Raw genomic sequence first — 22,043 nt, forward strand, 5'->3', positions numbered from 1 at the left:
GAGCACACGTGATCTCGAAGACCTGACACCGTGTGGCCTCCTTCAGCAGGACTCCTGCATTAAATATGCTAAATGGACCACGTGCAGAAAACCATTCCTTGAGTTTTTCAGAGAAGGATGAATAGAAAATGTCGTTAGCCACTTTAAAAATGAAGAACTTAGAAGATGGGTCTCCCATCAGTGTAGACTCACCTTATTCACTAATAATGACCGCTGCTGCTTTCGTAGACAGAGGAAGGTGAGACTGTCTTACATACCATTTTTCCTTGTCTTTCAGCATCAACATAGAAGCAGGAAGAAAAAGTTTGAGGCTTAAATGTAATGTTCTGCTCTTGAATGCCAGACTCTGTGGATTAAACTTCATATCTCTTTTCAGTGAGGGCTCAGGTCAACAATCACTGAGGACATCAGTTCCTAGAACCTGTCCTCAGAAACTAATGACCTGGTAGGCCAGCCCTTTGGGAAGGAAACAGGCCTCATCCTGATCCCTGTTGTGCTCATCCATTGGAAAGGAAGAGTGATTGAGTTGGGCCATGGGTCTTGCCCAATAGATGGTGGGGTGAGATACAGCAGAAGGACCGTTGGTTTGGGGGGCAAATGTCTGGGTCCTTTGGACATGTTTCAGATTGTTAACTTTCCAGAGCATCAGACTCCTCTTTGGAAAGAGCACTGGTCTCCAAATCTCATGGGATTGTTGTGAGGACCACTTGGGACCATGTGTCTGAAAGGAGTGTTAAGATGACAGAGCCCTATCCATAAGTGAAGCTTACTGTAATTGTCCTTGAACTTTAAAGTTTGCATCCTAATCCCTGGGCATTCAGGAGCTAATCTTGACAAGTTCAACTTCCTACAAGATGCTACCTTTAGCCTCTGTGACCCGGGGTCCTATATTCTTTATTGGGAGCTCATAGCCGAGGCAGTAACATGGCACCGGACCTATTTCCTCTTCAGAAAAGGGGACTGATCTGTCCTGTTAGTTGTGTTATTTCAGGCATCCTTCCTCCTAGATGGACTGTGGAATGCCAAGCTCTGCATGCAGGCTGAAGTGACACAAGAGGGAGAATCACAACAGGATGTGAAATCAAGCCTTGGACTTAGGATAAAAAGAATATCGCCAGGTCAGAACGACCTCAGAATGACAAGCCCACCTGTCCCCACTCTGCTTTTAAAAGTACTTTGTATCTCTTATCTCTTGCAGGTACCTGTACAGGTTTCCTTTGTCAGGTAGCTTTCCAGAAGAGTTCCACCGAGATCCTTTTTCGGAGAAGTGTCTTAGAGCAGCCAAGGAGGGGGTGCTTGTGTGGCTCAGTCACTTAAATGCCAGTTCAGATGGGCAAGGGGAAGTCCTCAGGACCTTGAATCTCTGGGTGGGGAAAAGCTTCCACCTGCCCCCAGATCCTCCCTCTCTTCTTGACACAGCATGAATAGAGGGGAGATGAGTGCTGCTCCCCAACACGCATTCACCAAGCAGCTGTTCCTCGCCACCTACTGTGTCAGTCACTGTACTTCATGCCCGTGAACAGCATGGGCTGACAGACATCCTTTCTATTATCCCCATCTTCTGAAGAAGCAAACGGAGCACATGGAGGGGCAGTAACTTTCTCAAGGTCATAGAGACTGTCTGGAATGTAGGCCTTCTGTCTCCCCAGCCTGAGCTCCTGGCCACATGGTAGGACTCTCACAGTCCACACTAATCAAAGAGGCTGTTGAGAATCTGAGGGAAGCCTTTGGGTTGGTTAACTTCATGGGTCAGTGTGGCCGCAATCCCCAGATATTTGGTCAAACATTCTAGAAGTTGCTGTGAAGCTATTTTTTTAGGTGAGATTGACATTTGCCTTACTAGATATTGAACAAACCAGACTGCCCTCCATAATGGGGGTGAGCCCCATCCACTCCACTGAAGGCCTTCCTTGCTGGAAGGAGTGGAACTTATGCCAGCAGACCACATCTGGACTCAAACTGCAACTCTTCCCTGGGCCTCCAGCTGCGGAACTACTGTGCAGATACTGGACTGGACCATCTCCACAAACTCATGGACCACTTCCTCAAAATAAACCTCTATGTACGCACATACTACTGATTCTGCTTCTCTGGAGAGCTCTGATTCAGCCAGGTCCCAGAGAAGTTCTCTCTCCAATTCCCATTTGTCCTGGGCATGCAGGCACTGCCCGTCATGCCAGACATTCACAGTACAATTAACTTCGTCATCAGGATCCTCACTTCTGTTACACACCAGTCTTGTCTCCTGGAGGATGACGGCATTTGTGAAACACCTTGCTCGGCCAGCAGTGTTTTCTAAGACCTGAATTTGGATGGGTTTGCGTGTCGCGGTCTACGAAGTGAGTCTTTTCTCCTTTTCTTGTACTCGCAATCTCAGGCTCTGCTTGCTTCCCCAACATCCAGGCACCCTGCAACTGGCCTTTTAAATGTAGCCAGAGGCAGAGTGGCCAGCCTGTGCACCACTTTGCAACTGAAGTGGATCACACTTGACGTTGGTGCTTCAGCTGGGCAGCCGAGAGCCCCGGAGAGCACAGAGTAGCTGAGCTGCTTCTGTTCCGTGTTCTCCAGCCGCTCCTGCCCCTTACAGCTTCACGGTTCTTGAAGCCCACTTTGGTTTGTGGCCAGTTGAGCTCCTGTGACGGGTGCCGTCTCCTCCTGGTGGAATGAGAATGTCTGGCTCCTACCCACCGGTGCAAGGCGCTCCTGGACACCTGACAGGCTTGTGAGGTTGGTGTTGGTGCTGTAGCTCTCTTCATTCAGTTTCTCTACCAAGCTGCTCATCCGTGGCGTCCTGCCTGTGACAGCAAAGCATTGCATGGGGGGAGGATCAGGACGTGGCTTCACACTCAGCAGCCTCCCGCTGACACCACACAGTGATTCCCTGTAGATGTTCACAGCCGCCATAGCAGCGTCCTGGGCCTCTCCTGGTCCCTGCCCCCACACACAGGTGTCTTGGGCAGGTAGAGTCCGGAGGGAGACCAGGACACTCCAGAATCAAAGATCCAGTGGGATTAGGTGTCTTGCCCAAGATCATACACACAAACTGGTGGAATGGATAACCGATGCAAAATCCTATACTGTGGAGTGTGGATGATATTTTAGGTTTCATTTAGGGATTTCTGTTAATTTTTCAAATCTGAGTTTAGGCTATTATTGAAGTCTCTTTGTCTTGATCCTTGCACTTCCAGAAAGATATCACAGAAACACAAAAAAATATATATATGCATAGAGATGTTAACCCCCCTGTCCTTCTAGGTACCACCTCATTTCTCTCCTCCACTTCACAAACAAGCTTCCCAAAGTGACTTCGTGTACACAGGGGCCCTGAGTCCCGTGCTTGTGTTTCCTCTTCCACCTGCTCCCTTCTGGTTTCTGCCCCACCAATTCCACTGAACCAGATCCTGTTCAGGTCACCAATGGTGTCTGTTTGCAGAGCCCCTGGGACAGATTGTTGGCACCTGTCCTGCAAGCACGACTTTGACCTTCTTCCCTGCAGGAATCTGTCCCCCATGTGTCATCGTGCCTGTGTGTCCTTCCAACTGCACTGGCCACTCCATCACAGACTCTCCTCTTGCCTGATCTTCAAATATTGAGGGTCTGCAGAACCACATTTAGGTCCTCTTCCCATTGTCCTCCCTGCATAGCAATGACCACATGCACTCCCTTGCCCTCATCCCAGATACGCAATAAAGAATTTCAAATGAATACCACCCGCCCCCAGGGCATTTTTTGTTTAGTCTAGACCCTTAAGCCCAACCAGCAGCAAGACCTCCGTAAGTAAGGATCTCCCAGGGACCCTGCAAAGGATGTTTAGCTTCCCTCCCCTCCACAGTATTTGTATTTAAAGTTTCTAAGTAAGAACATTATTTTCCTTTACATCTTTTTGAGTTCTATACAATAATTGAAAGCTAAAAACTATTTATTCTCTCTGTAAGTCTCCTAGTGAGACTGAATGTTTGGAAACAGAAGTTGTCCCGTTAGATTTCCTGAGCTGTGCTTCTGAAAGGTGATTCTGCAATCTGCCACACTGACACTCAGTTTACATAGGAAATTACTGAATGAATGAATAAATAGATAAATAGTATCATCCATTCTTCCGGTTGGCTTTGAAAACAAGTACTTGGATTTAAATTTAAGAGTAAACAGACTCAGGGACCTGGGTGGCTCAGTCCATTAAGAGTCCAGCTCTTGATTTTGGCTCAGGTCATTTTCTCAGGGTCACGAAATGGAGACCCTCCACTCCCACCCCCGGCCAGCATGGAGCCTGCCCAAGATTCTCTCCCTTTCCGTCTGCCCACGTTCCGCTGTCCCCATCATACTCTTTCTGTCTCTCTCAAAAAAAGAAAGAAAGAGAAGAAGAAAGAAAGACAAAACTGAAAAAACAGACTCAAGAAGTTGTCTTTGATAAGAATTAAATATGAAAATGCATATTTAATACATTGAAAAGATGAAAATGTTTTCTAAATTTTAATACAAATAAAGGCAAATATTTAATATGAAAATATAAATATAAATATGATAAGTTACAAGAGTGAATGAAGAAGAAAGAAAGAAAGAACGAACGAACATCAGGGCAGTCATCTCTTAGGGATAGGTGATCCTGAAGCTGGATTTTTAAACACGTTCTTGCTTACTACTACTCAGAACACACTTGGCGGAATTAAAGTCAACAAATTCTGCAATGAAACCAGGAATGACAGCCTCTTGCAGTGACCAGACATATGTGTGGGGGTCATATGGCACATTCGTCCCTGAGAATCATTTCAAGGTGACCCCAGGTCTCCATCCTTAATTCCTAACCTGCTTTGCAAGTTGGTGGCTGAAGACAAGGAACTCACGATTTCCGCTCTGACGATTCCCCAGGCGCAGTCGCTGTCCTTCTTCTCTTCCAGGAGGAGAGGAATTTCCTGGAAGTACCTCTTTGGGGCGGGTGTGGGGCGGTCCATTCCCAGGGCTAGCTCTCCCCACCGCCCGCCCAGCAAACAGGTGTCCAGATCTTGCCGCGGCCAATGGAGGCCAGAGCGCAGCTGGTCCAGCAGGGGGCGCTCCAGGCAGCCGAGGCGCGTTCCGTGTGCAAGAGGTTGAAGGTCCGCTGGAGCCGCTTGTGAAGGACAGACCTGGCCTGGGCCTCCCGCCGCTGGCTGCCTTCCACCATCTCCCGCGGGAATCTGAAGGCTTTTCAGTCCTGCTGACCGAAGAAAGGGGACAGTCTCCTCATCTGGCCCAGAAGCACGAAGTTCTCCCTGCTCACCAGTGCGTGGCTCTGAGGCAGGGCATAGCCCTGAGAGCCCCCAGGACCTCTTGTGAGCACCCCGAGGGCGGGGCGCAGAGGGCGCAGGAGGACCATGGGGAACATGAGGCCTCCAGGCCTGGCCAGGCTGGGCGTGCAGGGAACCTGGGAGCTGAGGTTCTCTGTTTGCCACATAGCTTTTCAATGGGCAGCACAGAAAATTTCATTTTCTGAACACTCGTCTCTGCTTTTACTTCCTATTTTTTGTTTTCCTTTATGTAGTCTCCATATGGTCTAAGAGGATGTCTCAAACTAGACTATGACTTTCACAACAGAAGCTTATTTTCCCAGTAAACTTCCGATGGGTCCATCCGCGTGGATACTTACCAGTCAAATGAGAGACATCTTTGTCCTAAAGACCGAGGTGGTGCAGGAATGTAAGGACTCATGCACACACCCCGACACACATACCTGTTTTACTCTTCTTTGTGTGAGGAACAAATCTAGCCTTGATTCTGCACTAAGGTTTTACCCTCCTTCCCTTACACAGGGAGATGGGCTCCTTCCTCTCTATGGATTTGTATGTTGTTAGGTACTGATCAGACCAAGTATGGCACACAAGTTCTCTAGAACGAGGACTGAGTTTTATTTACTGTTATATTCACAACAAAGTCTTATGGCAATGAGTGAATGGGTTTCTCTGATGTTTCTCTTCATTCTAGAAATAACTAGTGCAGATCCATGTGGTTACAGTTCACGGGGACCTCAAGGGCAAGACTAGTACAGGCACTGTCCTTTCTCTCTGACATTTTGTAACCTGTCTACACTGCTCCTAGGCTGTGTCAGTGCCCCCAAGAGGAAGCCTGGTTCTTGTCTGGGACGTAGCGGTGTCAAGGTTCTAATTCCAGATAACTGGATTTTCCCAGCAGCACCTCACTGACAAGGTAGTTATCACCTCTACTAATATATTTCTTCTGGAGTGACTGAGTGTCCTCCGCCCAGGCTCTCCTGGACTCACTCCCAGACGACATGCTCGCCATGTCCTGAGGACTCTAGATTCCTCTACCGTGCAGGGGCTGGTTTCCTTGTTAGCAAAGCACTTACTGCCCCTAGATCCTTGCCCTTGCCTCTGGAGTGTTTGTGTCAGGAACCCTCTCAGTGCTGACCTCCTCCTCTCCTGACCAGAAGAAGGGGTCTACAGCCCTCAAATGCTGAGGGTGAACATTTTCTCCAAGTAGAGGAAAGACCCGATTATAATAATTTCACCTTGAGTAAGGGAATATATTTATTTTGCCACCACAGTTCTTACTTTCCAGTTTTTTCATTTTTTTTTAAAGTAAGCTCCACACACAGGGTGGAGCCCAATGTGGGGCTTGAAATCACAGTCTGACATCAAGACCTGAGCTGAGATCAAGAGTCATGGATGCTCAACTGACTGAGCTACCCAGGTGTCAAGATTGAAAAATAGCCATCCCCGACTCTCATGACTGACTCTCATCCATGACTTGTTAATCTCCCCTTTGGAGGCCAGTTACTAAAGCAGAGGACACCTAGTTCTGAATAATTTTGTAGGAAGAGACAAATAATATTCTCATATATCACTGTCAGCATTAAAATAAGACGATAGCTACAATATTTAAGCTGCTCCTTATGGAAGATGCAATGCGAGAGTTCATCTAAGTGCATGAGTTCAGTGAATATTCACGCTATTCTGTCATAATTGTTAAATATGTTTTTACTCCTGAATTACACACAGCTCACTATTGCTCCATGGATTTCCATGATTCATATTGTATTTTTCAGCTGATTTTGACCAATTTTTTTCTTTGCTTAAAATATTAAGAAAGAAAATGCCTGACCCATCTACCCATCCTCATTTTTGAAGAAAGTCTGTCAGTCTCAGTCATTCCAGGAATATTTTTTTATCAGTAGTAATAGATAATTTTTTGAAGGATTGAATGAGTTATCTATTCCCGCCTAGTGAGTTCTTAAAGCTGAGCAGCTCGCTGATGTGCAAGTTAGTAAGAACCAAGAGAGGATAAACCATTGTAAGTAATTAAGTCATGATTTACACTAACTACAGTACTAAACACAGTAACAAAATTTGCTAGAACATCCATTCCATGAAATCACTCAGGAAAAAAAATATGGCATAAAAGGGCAAATTATGCCCAGAATAATGAAGCCCATTATTCCCAGATCCCATGCAATATTCTTCTCCAAGTCAGACGCACTGACTTCTCTTATTCATGCTCCCACCCGCTCCAGGGTGGTCTCTGCTTATGCATTCCACCAAACCGACTCTCAGGAAGGTCAGCAAAGGCATCTGTGTTTCTCACATCGCAGGCAGTTTCAATCCACATCTTCCAGGAATCCGCTGATGGTCTTCGAAGCACATTTACTTCCTTTAAGACACTCACCAACATCCTCTCTTATCCCTGTGCTGTATGGCCACGAGTCCACCGTCTCCTTTGTGGCTCTTCTCTCCCCTCCCTTCAATGGTTGAAGAGCCTCAGAATCAAGTTTATGTCTGTTTCTCACACGACATGGTCTCCCTGCGTGACCACCTCTGTTTCTGGCTTTTCCTGCTAGATATGGACCTCAGTCATGGCGTTTCTTGTCAAAATGACAGCTCACCTCCCCCTGACACTGGACATACATGCCTTCATGTCTGCCAGTGACCTGTTGAGGGGTCTGCAGCTTTTCTGTGTACTTCCTGAATGTCTCCGTTCTAGCAGCAGGTGAGAGAAGTCACGCCCTTTCCTTCTTCATTAGAACACTAAGTAGGAGGATTGTTTTTAGATTCCCATCCCTACAGCAATCAAAGATGTAGACATCAGGACTGTATTTATTATGTCCTATAGCCTAAGGGCAATGTGCAAGTTGTCTTAGAGAAAGTCAGTTGTTATTTCCAATGTTAATGTAGTATGATGGTAAATGCATTCTGCCATCTAATTTCTAATTAAGTTGCACAATTAGACCGGGTGTGACTCTTTGAAAACACTTTCTGTAGTAAAAGTTCCATAAAGAAAAACATGATAAACTGATTACATATTAAAAATATATTTTATTATATTCTGCTATGTAAACGTGCTCATAATATTATAGGAAAAATCTGAAGCTTATCAATTTTTACATAAATAAATATTTAAATAGATAAATAGACACGAGCAAGGTCATCTGTAAGCGACTACTGCTTGTAGAGTTGACATGTTCTGAAAACACTTGACAAATTGACTCTGTTCATGTCTTTGCGACAGCAGAAATGAGGGTCTCTGACATGGCAGAACTCCAGAATGTGTGATGTTATCAGTGAGAGGGAATCATTTCCATGTTGAAATAGGTCTCACTTCCTGCTAATCAATCTCTTATGCAAGGCTGTTGATGCATACAAGAGTTTCATGATCTCTGCTCGGACCATCTCCCAGGCACAAGGGCTGTGTTGCTTCTTGCAGATAGAGGGAGATTCTCTGGAAGTAGTTCCTCAGGATGGAGTCCCCATTCACCAGGGGTGTCTCTCCAACCCCCACCTCCTGCAGGGGACAGGCTTCCAGGTGGCCCAGCTGCTCAGAAAGTCCCGAGCACAATTCCTCCAGGAGGGTCGTGTTCCAGGGAGCAGGTGAGGCCTCTGTGCAGAAGAGGTGGAAGGTCTTCTGGTTCGTCACATGGACGACAGAGAGGGCTTGAGCCTTCTGCAGCTGCTTGTCGTCAAACGCCTCCTGGGGGAAGCCAAAGTCGTTTGTGTACTTGTCACAGGAGCTAGCAGACAGTCTCCTCATGTGTCGCAGGAGCATCAAGGCCCTCCAGTGCAGCAGGCCGTGGTCCTGAAGCAGGTCACATCCCAGAGAGCCGAGGGAGTGGCAGCTGAACACCACCAGGGCCACCAAGAAGGAACAGGTCAGGGCCATCGGGGATCCTGCAGGTGCTGTTGGCCTGGCTGGGGTGGGCACGTCTGGGACCCGTGGCTCTAGCTTCTCTGAACATCTTCTCTTGTGCGTGAGGCTTAAGTAGGGGACATAGGAGTTTTCAATTTCTGAACGTTGCCCTTCCTTTCTACTTCTCTTTTTGCTTTCCTTTCTACACTTTCTACTGGGGTTTAGAGCATGGGTTTCTCAACTGTTTCTTTTTCCTATTGCCATCTCCTGTCAAAGTCTTTCGAATATTTATGTAATTGAACCTTCCAACAAAACATGGTAACATGGATCTAGAGTCTATATTGTTATGTATTTATAGCTCTGCTTTGTAGATTGAAAAATGCAGAGTTCATTTTACTCTGTTTAATTCAGAATTAAGATTGACTAAAAATTTCAACTGAAAGCTAAGTTTTGTTTTTTTGTTTTTAGATTTTATTTATTTATTTGACAGAGACAGAGAGGTCACAAGCAGGCAGAGAGGCAGGCAGAGAGAGAGGGGGAAGTAGGCTGAGCAGAGAGCCCAATGCAGGCCTGGATCCCAGGACCCTGAGATCATGGCCTGAGCTGAAGGCAGAGGCTTAACTCACCGAGTCACCCAGGTGCCCTCAACTGAAAGCTAAGTTTTAAAGCTATTTATCCTTCACTGGATATCTACATTTGATTAGTGACTTCTAATTTTTTACTTATTTAAATAGAAATGTAAAAGTGAGATGCAAATTAAGAGTTTCTAGAAAGACATAATAATTATATCAAAGTACTTAAATATTTAGAATCATTCCAAATTGCTACAGCCAATGAAAAGTTACTTATTTATTGGATGTTTCTTTTCAGTGTACTGTATTTTAATGTGGCCTCAATGAGAAAATGATTTTGACTTCACTTGCAGCTAGATATTCATCAAGTTATTCTCAGAATATATATATATATTTTTTTAGTTGACACATGCTTGTATTTGTTAATAAAGGAATGAACAGACTGTTTGTTCCCAGTCTCCCACAGGGCCAGCCAAGCCCTTGAGCAAGGCTTCAGAGAACATAGGTGACACTCTAGAGCCCTTCTGTATTAAGAGTGGATCCAAGGGCCACTCTAAAGGCCCTCCTGAGCTCTCCTTGCCCTACCAGGGTCACTGCGGCTCTGACATGAGAACTCAGCTGTAATCTCAAGATGTCAGTGTTAATCAGTCAGTTCTCCCAGGAAAGAATGGTCAGATCCTACAGGATTGACCCACACCATAACCCAACACATTTACCCTGCTAATATAGTTGCCAATGGGACCAAGACTGATGATGGTTGCATGTAGAATTCTCTTCTCAGCAGAGAAGCAAAGTTAAAATCAGAAGTTTGTTCAGGGAGAAGAGAATCAGAATCAAGTGGAGTAGAACTAGAATGGCTGGATACCAACATCTCCATACAAGGAGACACCTGGTGAGAAGGTTGCCTGGGCTTCCATTCCTCAGACAATGCAGAAGGCTCTTGAATGAGTTCCGCATGATCTACCTCTCCTTTTTCAATAGACTTCATCGATTGCCAATTCTTCCATCTGACCAGCTGCTTTGTGAGATGCACCTCAGAGTGAGTGAGCTGGCAGGTCCAGTGATAAAGGCCATATTTCAGACAGAAATCTTCCTGAAGAGATTAGAGAGAAACTGTTCCCAGGAAATTCCTTGTCTGGAGAGTCACATTTAGAAATAATCTCCTGGGACAGGTAATTCCCTGAGATGATTTTTAGAGACTATTTCCTTATACATTCTTAGCATCCATTTGAGGGGATGATATTTCATGGCTGAGTCTCCATGTTTGGAGGATACATTCTCTTAGGTGCTTACAGATCGCCTGACCTTGATGGCAGCCTGCTTTTCCAGGATTAGGTACCTCAAAGTGATGTACTGTGATGGAGAAAGTAACCATTTTGGGATGGTTCTGGGTTTGACCCCCAGGTCTTGCTTGTTCCTTGGTATGTGTCCTTGAAGCTCTCTAACCTCTGACTCTCAGTTTCTTCAACTATAAAATGGAGGTAATCATATCACCCACATTGCAGGGTTTGTTTTGTTTTGTTTTGTTTTTACTGTGGATTAAGTTTTTTAATGTCTAAAAAGCCACTGATAGCTTTCAATCAAAATGTAGTAATCGGCTATGATAACTAGGGTAGGACAGAGCTTTGCTTCCCACAATTCTCCAATTCTACTCTATCAGAAATACCCACGCTCAGGCCTTTCCCTCTGGAGAACACCAGGGACTCTTTTGTCTTTCTTTTGTAAAATGCATTATGTTTGTAGTGGGCATGTTTAATGACTGTTTTTCCCCACTTTGGCATAAGATCCATGAGTGCAGAGGCCGTGCTGACCTATTAATTAAGGTCATCCCTGTGCCTAGTCATTGGGGTTCAGAAAAAAACTGTTGGGATGAGTCACTACATATTAAGGACACACTAGAAACCAATGTGGTTATATCTGGAAGGGAGGTCACTGCTGGAGGGTCCCAGCAGAACCTACAGTTTCCATTGCTTCCTGAGAAGGGAACTGATGATAAAGTGGTTGTGTTGAAAGGCCTGTGATTGAGACATCAGGCTTTTCTTATACACCCAAAACCTATGACTCATCCTGACTGTAGTAGTTCCTTTGCAAAGAGACAAAAATACAGTGCCCTGGGTATATCACCTAGTAAACTTGCTCATCACATGCTATAAATGAATATTGGGTTTCCCTAAAATGGACACAACAATATGAAGCTTTGAGCCCATATGAAGAGACTAGAGGAGAAAAAGGTTAGAAGTCAAAGTCACTGTAAGTTTTACTGTAAGTTCTATCAATAATTTTTCATATCACCTTGGTCAAGCCATTTCCTCTAAGTAGACCACAGATTATCAAGCTTTAAAATGAGGAAACGGAATAGCACAATTCCACTGCCTGTCCCAGCTCCACAATATCCTCATTCTACAGACAACCATGGGCAGGTCCTTCAACAATCAGAGGATTGTACATAAGGTTTTGCATCTCTCACAACTCCACGTCCCCTGGTGATGGCAAGGGTCACAGTTTATGGATTTGCTATTTCTTGGGAATTTGGTGCTGGCCGATTGTGGTTGCTTTGTTTTACTGAGCCAAAGCCTAATCAGTCATGTGGAGGTGGCCTTATCTGCAACTCATGTCTTGTCCATCCTTCTGCAGCCATGCTGCAAGCAGTACGAGCCCTGATGATCGTGGGCATTGTCCTGGGTGCCATCAGCCTCCTGGTGTCCATCTTTGCCCTGAAGTGTATCCGCATTGGCAGCATGGAAGACTCCGCCAAAGCCAACACGACACTGACCTCTGGGATCATGTTCATCATCTCAGGTAAACAAGGAGCTGAAATTCCCTCTCTGAAATGGACTTCTGGACCAAAGCAATTTCAGTTTAAGGAAAGCTTTCTGCTTTTGCTGGCAACTGCTAATTCCAGTATGATGCCCCCAGGGGTCTCCTGGGCTCCCCACTGCAGGTCCTTTTTCTGTCACAGGCCAGAAAGTGTCCATTTGAATAGCTCCTGCTTTTTTGTCCTAAGCTTCAGGACGTGGAGGGGGGTGTCTCAGCACCTCAAAGATGAGGGCATCTTCTGGAATATTTCTGCTTGCAGAATCTCCCTGCTCAGCAGTAGCCTGGCTGACTAGAGGCCAATGAGGTCTGATTCCGCCCACTTAGTGGTTCCTCAGTTCTCCTTTCCTCTCTGTTGGTTTGCTTCTCAGGCAGGATGTCCCCACAGGATAGCAATGATGGCTGCTCATATCTCTAGGCATATGCCATCTTTCAGCTGGAATACCTTGCCAAAAGGAAGTATCTCTTTCCTGATATCTAATGACGAGATAAGATGATATCCATTAGCCACCACTACCACAGGGTTGCTGAAAGAAATCAAACTTCTTCCTTAGAGAGCCTTCCAGGGACAGCTGAATCCTTGAACTGGTCGCAGGCTCGGTCAGCTCGGAGCGCAGCCAGAGGCAGGGTGACGGGAGTAAATCGGCGCTGTTCTCTGAGGGCGCACTGAGGAGTGGGGCCCCGGGCTCTCGGCTCCTCCAGGCTGGAGACCGGGAGGCCGCCATCTTCATTCCCGCCCTCCGGAACTCTCTCAGAATATTTTTTAATTTAGCACTAGATAGGATTACTGATGTGTTGAGTAAGTTTCGAAGAACTAAATTGTAAAGTACAATCTATTTGTATTTATTTCCAAAGCCCACATCACAACAGGGGTCAAACATCAACGACGTCCACAAGTTAGCCAATGGCAGCTCAAAGTAAGCAGAGATCACCTGTCCAGGTAAGATTCTGAGGTCCAGGAAATGATGGAGAGACACTCCTCCACTCCTGTGTTATTCCTGGTATTCCTAGGTGTGGCACTATCTTGCGACATTTCATGTATCTTCCACAAATTCCATGACTGTGATTCTTGTGTAATACCCAAGAAAACCCAATGACAGACAGTAAGTACTGAGCACTAAGGTTTTGTTAGACCACTCCAAGGTTGAGCTTTAGGGTACTACATACCTTGGCATATTGAAGCCTTGTTCCCAGCCCTAAAAACTATTTGTGTTACATTGTTGGAAGCAATTGGAACAGGTGTTGCTTCCGGTGTGGGGATGCTGGTAATGGGGAGAGACCATGCAGCTCCAGAGCAGGGAGGATGGGGAAAAACTCAGGACCTTCTGCTCACTTTTACTATGAACATAATTGCTCTGTTTAGAAAGTGTATTTTTCAAAAAGTACATAAGAGCCATGGACATTGCCTTATTATACTAGCGAGTCCGTTCTTTCCAGGAAAGAGCTCTTTTTTGGCCTGGAGGAAAATCTCCCATCAGGGGACAGACTTCTACATACAACACGAGCCCGTGTGCACACCTGGTCACTGTCTAGCCCACCTTGCCCCCTCGCTGGCAGCCTTCCCTGTAAAGACTGTGACAGGCCACAGAACAGCAGCCTCCTGCTCCTATCTCCTCTCTGCTCCTGCCACTGTGACATCACTGCAGTGGGGACATTCCCTCAGGTCAACAATAGTCACCAGGAGAAAAGAAAACAACAAGGCTTCTGCTAGCAGAGTTTCAAAAAAAAACCTGGAAATTTCAAACAACTTTTGTTCTTCTTTGTGGCTTTGTAATTGGAAGTAAAAAGGCCAGACAGAAACCACAAAGGAAAAGGAAGCAGCTGTGTGAATGGGCAGGAGAGGCTCCTGAGAAGGGAGGGAGGAGGGGAGCTCACAGGAGGTTTCTACACTAGGGGAGGGGGAAACACTGTGATTGGAGAGTGAACGGATGGGATCTCGGAGGGCATGGAGGAAGGGGAAACGTGCTGTACCAGAACATATCAAATATGCGGACATAGGTACAGTGTATAGGTATACATATGACATTATTGTGTATCTAATTTCATTCAGTGGATAGGCCACCCTTTCCCAATGGGTGTTTTTTATTCCCAATGGTATTTTGGGGATCAGCCATTTATAGTCAGTTACAGGGAAAAGGTTAAGAGAAGATCAATTTTTAGGGAAAACAAGAAAATATTGCCCATCTGTTAAATTCTCACTCAATGGAAGAAACTAGATGCTTTGAAATGTGCCACTTCATTATCACAACAGCTCTAGGAATATTTCCACCCCACTTTACATCTGGGGAAACTGAGCTACAGAGAGCTCAGGTGAGGTTCTCATGATCAAACAAGGAGATGGAAGCAGAATTCCAGATGCAGGGCACAGTCCTATAGCCCATGTCATAAATTCCTGCCTGAGGTTCCTCTTGGGAAATTCTGAAACTTGCCTTCTTCCACACGTCCTGGAGATCATTCTTCCCTGGTTGCGTCCCACATGCACTGGCTGCCCCATCTCTGTTCCCTTGAGGTTCTCTCCTTCTCCTTCTCAGCCTTAGAAGTTAAAGGTTCTCTGAAGCTTTAGGGCATCTTCTCATTCCACAGTCACATCAGATGGAAGGACTTTCAGCACCGTGCTTTGATTTCCAAATATGCAAGACACATTGCATTTTAATGTCTCCAGGACGTGCATTGTTGGAGAGTCCAGACTCACCCCTGCATCTCCAGTGGGAAGTCTGCTGGCCCCTCTTCCTGACTTCCCTCCCTTAGGCTCCTGGCCATAGATCCCCTTGGCATCTATCATCTGAAGAGGTAGACTCAGACTATTCTAGAGTGATTCCTTTCCCCCTCCCTCTGCTGGCAAAGCCAGGAGATTTCCCTCTGCTCTTCACAGGGGGAGCCTAGCGGAGAATCCAAAGGTACAACCCACATACCTATGGGCTCCACTAACTAGGGAGACCTGGACGTTGTAACTGTCCAGTGGAAGCACACAGAGCCTTGAGCCATGCTTCCATAACAGCTCGAGTTCCTACCAGTGCCTGCTCCTGGCGAGTGTGATTGTCTGAGAGCTCCTTTTTCTCCTGGTACAAGTGCTGAGACTGGCCCTGGGACCTCATCTGTGAGTGGATCTAAGAAGAGTTGTTGTTTTCTGCCTTCTTGCATTTGGGGGGCATTGGTTTTGTTCTTGTTGCTGCAGCTGTGACGTCAGGAACAACGTTCCAACTGGTTCAGTGTTGATCCAGAAACCAGAGGATCCTGCAGTATGTGAACACCTGAACAACTTCAGGCTAGCTCTGTCCTGTGGAGAGAGGCCCTTAGGGACAGTCCTGTCACAGACACATCTTAACCACAATGCTGAGTAACTTAACTCAACACATTGTATGGCTGAAGCAGAAAGAGGAGTCCTTAGAAAGATGGAACTCATGGCTATGTGACTTAGTGTTGCAGGTCAAGAATATCATTTCCAGGTCCCTTTCCTGCTTTCTTCCTTTTTATCATTTCCCTTTCATTATGTCTTCATTTGAATAGGAAGAGACGGGTCGCCTGATTTTGACTCAGACTCCTTCCCAGGCAGTCACTGTGTTTCTTCTCTCTCAGATGGAGATGGATTCTCTGGAAGCACGTCTTCAATGCCAGGCTAGGGCCCTCAAATCCGGGGGAGACTCCGCCAATCCTGTCGCAGGTACCACACAGGTGTCTGGGGTTCTGGCTGCCCCTGGGGCCCTGGGCGGAGTTTCCCCAGCAGGGTCGGGTTCAGGCAGCAAACGGCGGCACCCAGTGAGGAAGAGCGTGAAGGCCAGCTGGAGCATCTCGTGGAGGACATAGGTGGCCCGGGCCTCCTGGAACTGGCAGCCATGCACCATGTCCCAGAGGAGCTGTCCTGGGTCAGGGAAGGGACAGATGATCCTTCTTGTGTCAGAACCAGCAGGTCCTCCTGTGAAGCTGCCCGGGGCCAGGAGGCAGCTCACAGCCCAAAATGAGAGGCTGCCACTGGGAACCAGCAGGATCCCCGCAGAGGGGCTGGGCGCTGCACCTGCGGGTTTCTGGTGCCCTGGCGGACCAGTGGAGGGTGCCCCGGCCCCCAATTCATCTTCAGTTCTTTCTATTCATGAGTCTTCAATAGAACAGGGTAGTTTTCATTTGTAGAATGTTCCCGTACTCTTTTCATGCCTTTTCATTTTTGTTCCTTTCCTTTATATATGCTTTCCATGGATTAGAAGACATCGCCCATTTCAATTATTTGTTCATTTTTCATGGAAGTTTAATTAACCCAAAGAAGGTAAATCTCCCAGATCTATATTCTATCTATAGTCACTAGCTTCTGTTCTGTTCCTCCCCTTTCCTCCACTGCCAGTATGATTTCTGGTGAGTAATTCAGTCAAAACAGCTGGTCCCCATGGTCACAGCCCTTCTGCTTCCCTGCTTCATGGACCCTTTCCATTCACCCTTTGCACTGATGCAATTCCTTGAAGCCTTTTTCAGCTTTGAAATAGACTCTTAACCAATATTCGCTCTTATGCTACTGCCTTAGGGCCATTCCACCTTTGTTTGCAGTGTGGCTCTTTTCCCCCTTAACCAGGGGAGGCTTGAGGCATCACTCTGAAGTCCCTTTCTCTCTTACGTGCCCACTTCCCGTGCTGGGCTTTAAGTGAATGGAATGGCTTGTAAATGGCAGATTCAAAGATCCATTTTGTAAAGAATATTTGCACTTGGGTGCCTACCAGTGTGATGTGGAAGGTTACTAGTGCTTTTGTTTTTATATTCTGATGTGTCTGCTTCTTTTTCTGCTTATAGAATTCATATTTTACCTTCTTCCCATTCTACCTTTAAAATAACTGATACTACTTCAGTATGATTATTGTTCAGAGTTTGCTTTCTCTACAAAACTCAAAGATACAGACGGGGGATTGGATTTCTTATGTCTGCCTTTACCCTGAGGACAATATCCACACTGATTTCCAGGAAGTTGATGCTCTTACTTCTAATGTGAATCACAAAATAGTGAGTGAGTTGTACAATTTATTCTTTCATCAGGTTGTAATCAGACTTGTTTCCTCCTTCAATAAGAAACAAATGCAAGAATTTTTCTGTAGAAACATTTAATTAACAAAAAAATAAAAAATTAATAAATTAAAGCATATATATTTCTCTTAACCACAATGAAGGTACATCTAATATTATACAATGAAAAATAATTTACATCTTATAAATAGTGAAATACATAAATAGTTAATAGGTAGATCAGAATAGTCATGTGAAAGCAACAGGTGTTTGTAGCGTTGACTTGATGTGGCTTAATACTCTTGAATACATGTGACAAATTGATTCTGTTCATGTCACGATGACAGCAGAAATGACAGTCTTTGACACGGCAGAACTCCGGAGAGTGTAATGTTATTAGTCACAGGGAATCACTTCCATGTTGAATTGGGTCTCACTTCTTGCTCTTTAATCTCTTATGCAAGGCTGTTGATGCATACAAGGGTTTCATGATCTCTGCTCGGACCATCTCCCAGGCACAAGGGCTGTATTGCTTCTCTCGCAGATAGAGGGAGATTCTCTGGAAGTAGTTCCTCAGGATGGAGTCCCCATTCACCAGGGGTGTCTCCTGCAGGGGACAGGCTTCCAGGTGGCCCAGCTGCTCAGAAAGTCCCGAGCACAATTCCTCCAGGAGGGTCGTGTTCCAGGAAGCAGGTGGGGCCTCTGTGCAGAAGAGGTGGAAGGTCTTCTGGTTCGTCACATGGACGACAGAGAGGGCTTGAGCCTTCTGTAGCTGCTTGCCGTCAAACACCTCTTGGGGGAAGGCAAAGTCATTTCTGTCCCTCAGGCAGGAAAAAGGGGAGACTCTCCTCATTTGTTGCAGGAGCATCAAGGCCCTCCAGTGCAGCAGGCCATGGTCCTGAGGCAGGTCACATCCCAGAGAGCCGAGGGAGTGGCAGCTGAGCACCACCAGGGCCACCAAGAAGGAGCAGGGCAGGGCCATTGGGGATCCGGCAGATGCTGTTGGCCTGGCTGGGGTGGGCACGTCTGGGAACCGTGGCTCTAGGTTCTCTGAACATCTTCTCTTGTGTGTGAGGCTTAAGTAGGGGACACAGGAGTTTTCAATTTCTGAACGTTTCCCTTCCTTTCTACTTCTCTTTTTGCTTTCCATTCTGCACTTTCTACTGGGGTTTAGAGTATGGGTTTCTCAACCACGTATCATTTTTTTCTGTATGGTCTCTTGCCTCCAGAGTCTTTTGGATGTTTTTTATTTTTTATTTATTTTTTAAAAAAGATTTATTTATTTATTTATTTGACAGATATCACAAGTAGGCAGAGAGGCAGGCAGAGAGAGAGGAAGGGAAGCAGGCTCCCTGCTGAGCAGGGAGCCCGATGCGGGCCTCAATCCCAGGACCCTGGGATCATGACCTGAGCTGAAGGCAGAGGCTTTTCCCCACTGAGCCACCCAGGAGCCCTTTTGGATGTTTTTTAATTGAAACTTCCAAGAAAACTTAATAGCACAGAGACACAGTATATATTGTTTTGTATTTCTATCTGTTCTCTATAGGTAAAGAAGAAAGTGTGAAGTTTATCCCACACAGGGTTAAGAATGACTAAAAATTTTAAGCTAAAAGTTAACTTTTAAAGTTATTGATGCTTAAGTATATAAGTAAATTTGATGAGTGACCTATAATTTATTTACATATATAAGTTGTAATAAATAAAGCACATAAGCAAATTAAAATTTCCTAAAAAGACATAATGATCGGTGTACTCAAACATTTAAAATCATTCCAAATTGCTAAAAGCAAATGAGAAATTAAATTATTTTGTTAACATGTGTTTTTAGTGAACTGAATTTTAACGTTGCCTCATAAGACAAAATCATTTTCAACTTCACCAGCTACTAGATACTCTTGAAGGTATTGTCAAAATATTTTTTCTGTTTAACACTTGATAATTACTGATCAGTTTTGTAGAACTAAGTCATAAAATATAATTTGTACTTTATTGCCAAGCCCGCATCACGTCAAAGGTCAGACAAGCAACATCCACAAGACAGCCAATGGCAGCTCACCAGTAAGCAAGGATCACCTGTCCAGTTAAGACTCTCAGATCCGAGAGGGGCACCTGGGTGGCTCAGTGGGTTAAAGCCTCTGCCTTCGGCTCAGGTCATGATCCCAGGGTCCTGGGATCGAGCCCCAAATCGGGCTCTCTGCTCAGTGGGGAGCCTGCTTCCTCCTCTCTCTCTGCCTGCCTCTCTGCCTACTTGTGATCTGTCTGCCAAATAAATAAATAAAAATGTTAAAAAAAAGAAAAAAGACTCTCAGATCCGAGAAATGATGGAGAGAAACTCCTCCAATCCTAAATTATTCCTGTTATTCCTAGGTTTGTTGCCCTGATCCTGCAGACAGTTTGTGTATCTTCCAAAAATTCTGTGTCGTTGTTTCTTGTGTAATACCCAAGAAAACCCAATGAGAGACAATAAATACCAAGGTTTTGTTAGACCGCGGCAAGGACAAGCTCTGGAGAGCCACAGACCACTGCAATACTTCAGATTGGGTCACAACCACAAGAAGCAATTTTGACACTTGGAAGCAAGTATAACAACTCTTCCATCTGGTGGGGGATATTGATAATGCAAAAGACAATGTAGATACAGAACCAGGGTGTAGGTGGAAAACCTTGATATCTTTTACTCAATTTTTCTCTGAAACCAACCACTTTTTTAAAAAAAGTATGTTGTTTCAAAAATATACAAAAGCTATGGAAATTGGCTTATTACACTATTGGAGTCAGTTCCTTCTAAGAATGAGCCCTTTTTGACCTGGAAAAAAATCTCCTGCCTGGAGACAGGCTTCTGACTAGAGCACAAAGCAAGTCTCCAGACTTACTCACTCTTTGTCCCTCATAGCCAGTAGGCGGCACTCTTCCTTCATAAATATTTTAACAGGCCACAGTAAAATGATCCTGCTTTCTATTTCCTTTTTGCTAAAACTACTGTTACATCACTACAGCGGGGACATTTCCTCATGTCTAAAAATAGTCACTGGGAAAAAAAAAAAAAGAGAACACGGCTTCTCCTAGCAGAGTTTCCAAAAACCTAGAACTTTCACACAACTCTTGGTTTCAGTTAGTGGCTTTGTACTTGGAAATAAAAGCGTCAGAGAAACCACAAAGGAAAAGGAAGCAGGTGTGTGAATGGGCAGGAGAGGCTTCTGAGGAGGCAGGGAGGAGGGGGCTCTCACTGGGGGGTTTCTTTTCTTTTCTTTTTTTTTTTAAGATTTTTAAAAATTTATTTATTTGATAGACAGAGATCACAAGTAGGCAGAGAGGCAGGCAGAGAGAGAGGGGGAGGAAGCAGGCTCCCTGCTGAGCAGAGAGCCCGATGCGGAGCTCGATCCCAGGACCCTGGGATCATGACCTGAGGGGATCATGACCTGAGCTGAAGGCAGAGGCTTTAACCCACTGAGCCACCCAGGCTCCCCTCACTGGGGGTTTCTACATGGGGAGAAGGAAACATTGGAATATGGTAGTGAATGGATGGGATCTAGGGAAGCAGGGAAGAAGGGGGAAATGTGTTAGCTATCAGAATATATAGTGTATATATATATCATGTACTATATACATAAACATATTATACTATTATGTATGTAATTGATGAGCCACTTGTTCCCAATTCTGTTTTTTTAGACCACCAGCAATTTGCAATCAGTAACAGAGAGAGGGCTAGGAGAAGTCCACTATTCTCCTCTAGATCTCTATGAATAAATAATAGTCACCATCTGGGGCGCCTGAGTAGCTCAGTGGGTTAAAGCCTCTGCCTTAGGCTCGGGTCATGATCCCAGGATCCTGGGATCGAGCCCCACATCGGGCTCTCTGCTCAGCAGGGAACCTGCTTCCTCCTCTCTCTCTGCCTGCCTCTCTGCCTACTTGTGATCTCTATCTGTCAAATGAATAAATAAAAATTAAAAAAAAAAATAATAGTCACCATCTGTTAAGGCTTCATTCTGCTAAGTGCCTCCAAGTGTTCTAGATTATTTAATACTCACAACTCAAGAAACATTTCCAGCCTCTTTTATATTTGGAGAACCAAGGTCCAAAAAGGCCTAGTGAATTATCCAGGATCAAACATCTAATTTCCTTAGCAAAATCTAGATGCAGTACATAATCTATATCACATGTCATAAATATTCCTTATAGTTCTTATTTTGAAGTTCTCATATATTTTAATCCCAAATTTATACACTTCCTTGTTCTCTTTTTTGATGCTGCTGCTCTTGATTTTTACTGGTTTTCACCTAATTTTGCCCTTCAGATATTGGAAAGGAGAAAATTTCTGATTCACTTTCATTTTTCCATCTTATGAGGGAAGTGTCCCTGGCCATTATATTCATTGCAAGCTCATTACTTATTAATGCCTAAGAGTTTATCATTTTTCTGAAGTCATTGACCTACCTAAAGATCGAATCTTAATTTAGTCAGGTAGAAAGAAAGCAATAGAGAAGTCTGGGCATATCAATCTCTATGTAAAAATAAGCTATATTTCATAATTACAGAAAATGCAGTGTAACAAAGAGGAAAATTAGGTAA

At 45.1% G+C, this 22,043-nt stretch overlaps 1 protein-coding gene and 2 pseudogenes across 1 annotated transcript; all 3 read right to left on the minus strand.

Moving 5' to 3' along the window:
- Positions 1-4,763: 4,763 nt before the first annotated feature.
- Positions 4,764-5,347, minus strand: LOC111156591 (annotated as a pseudogene).
- Positions 5,348-8,576: 3,229 nt separating this feature from the next.
- LOC111156611 lies at positions 8,577-9,255 on the minus strand (annotated as a pseudogene).
- An 8,649-nt stretch (positions 9,256-17,904) lies between these two features.
- Positions 17,905-18,570, minus strand: LOC111156604 (interferon alpha-like). The gene has a single exon (XM_022517594.1). It carries the CDS (start codon positions 18,451-18,453, stop codon positions 17,905-17,907), a length of 549 nt encoding a protein of 182 aa, XP_022373302.1. The 5' UTR covers positions 18,454-18,570.
- Positions 18,571-22,043: the final 3,473 nt, after the last annotated feature.

The sequence above is a fragment of the Enhydra lutris genome, unplaced genomic scaffold, assembly GCF_002288905.1.
Source record: "Enhydra lutris kenyoni isolate GAN:26980312 unplaced genomic scaffold, ASM228890v2 scaffoldscaffold47, whole genome shotgun sequence".
NCBI classification, from domain to species: domain Eukaryota; kingdom Metazoa; phylum Chordata; class Mammalia; order Carnivora; family Mustelidae; genus Enhydra; species Enhydra lutris.

Coding starts and splice junctions, on each gene's coding strand:
- LOC111156604 (XM_022517594.1), bottom strand. CDS start 18,453: ATGGCCCTGCCCTGCTCCTTCTTGGTGGCCCTGGTGGTGCTCAGCTGC.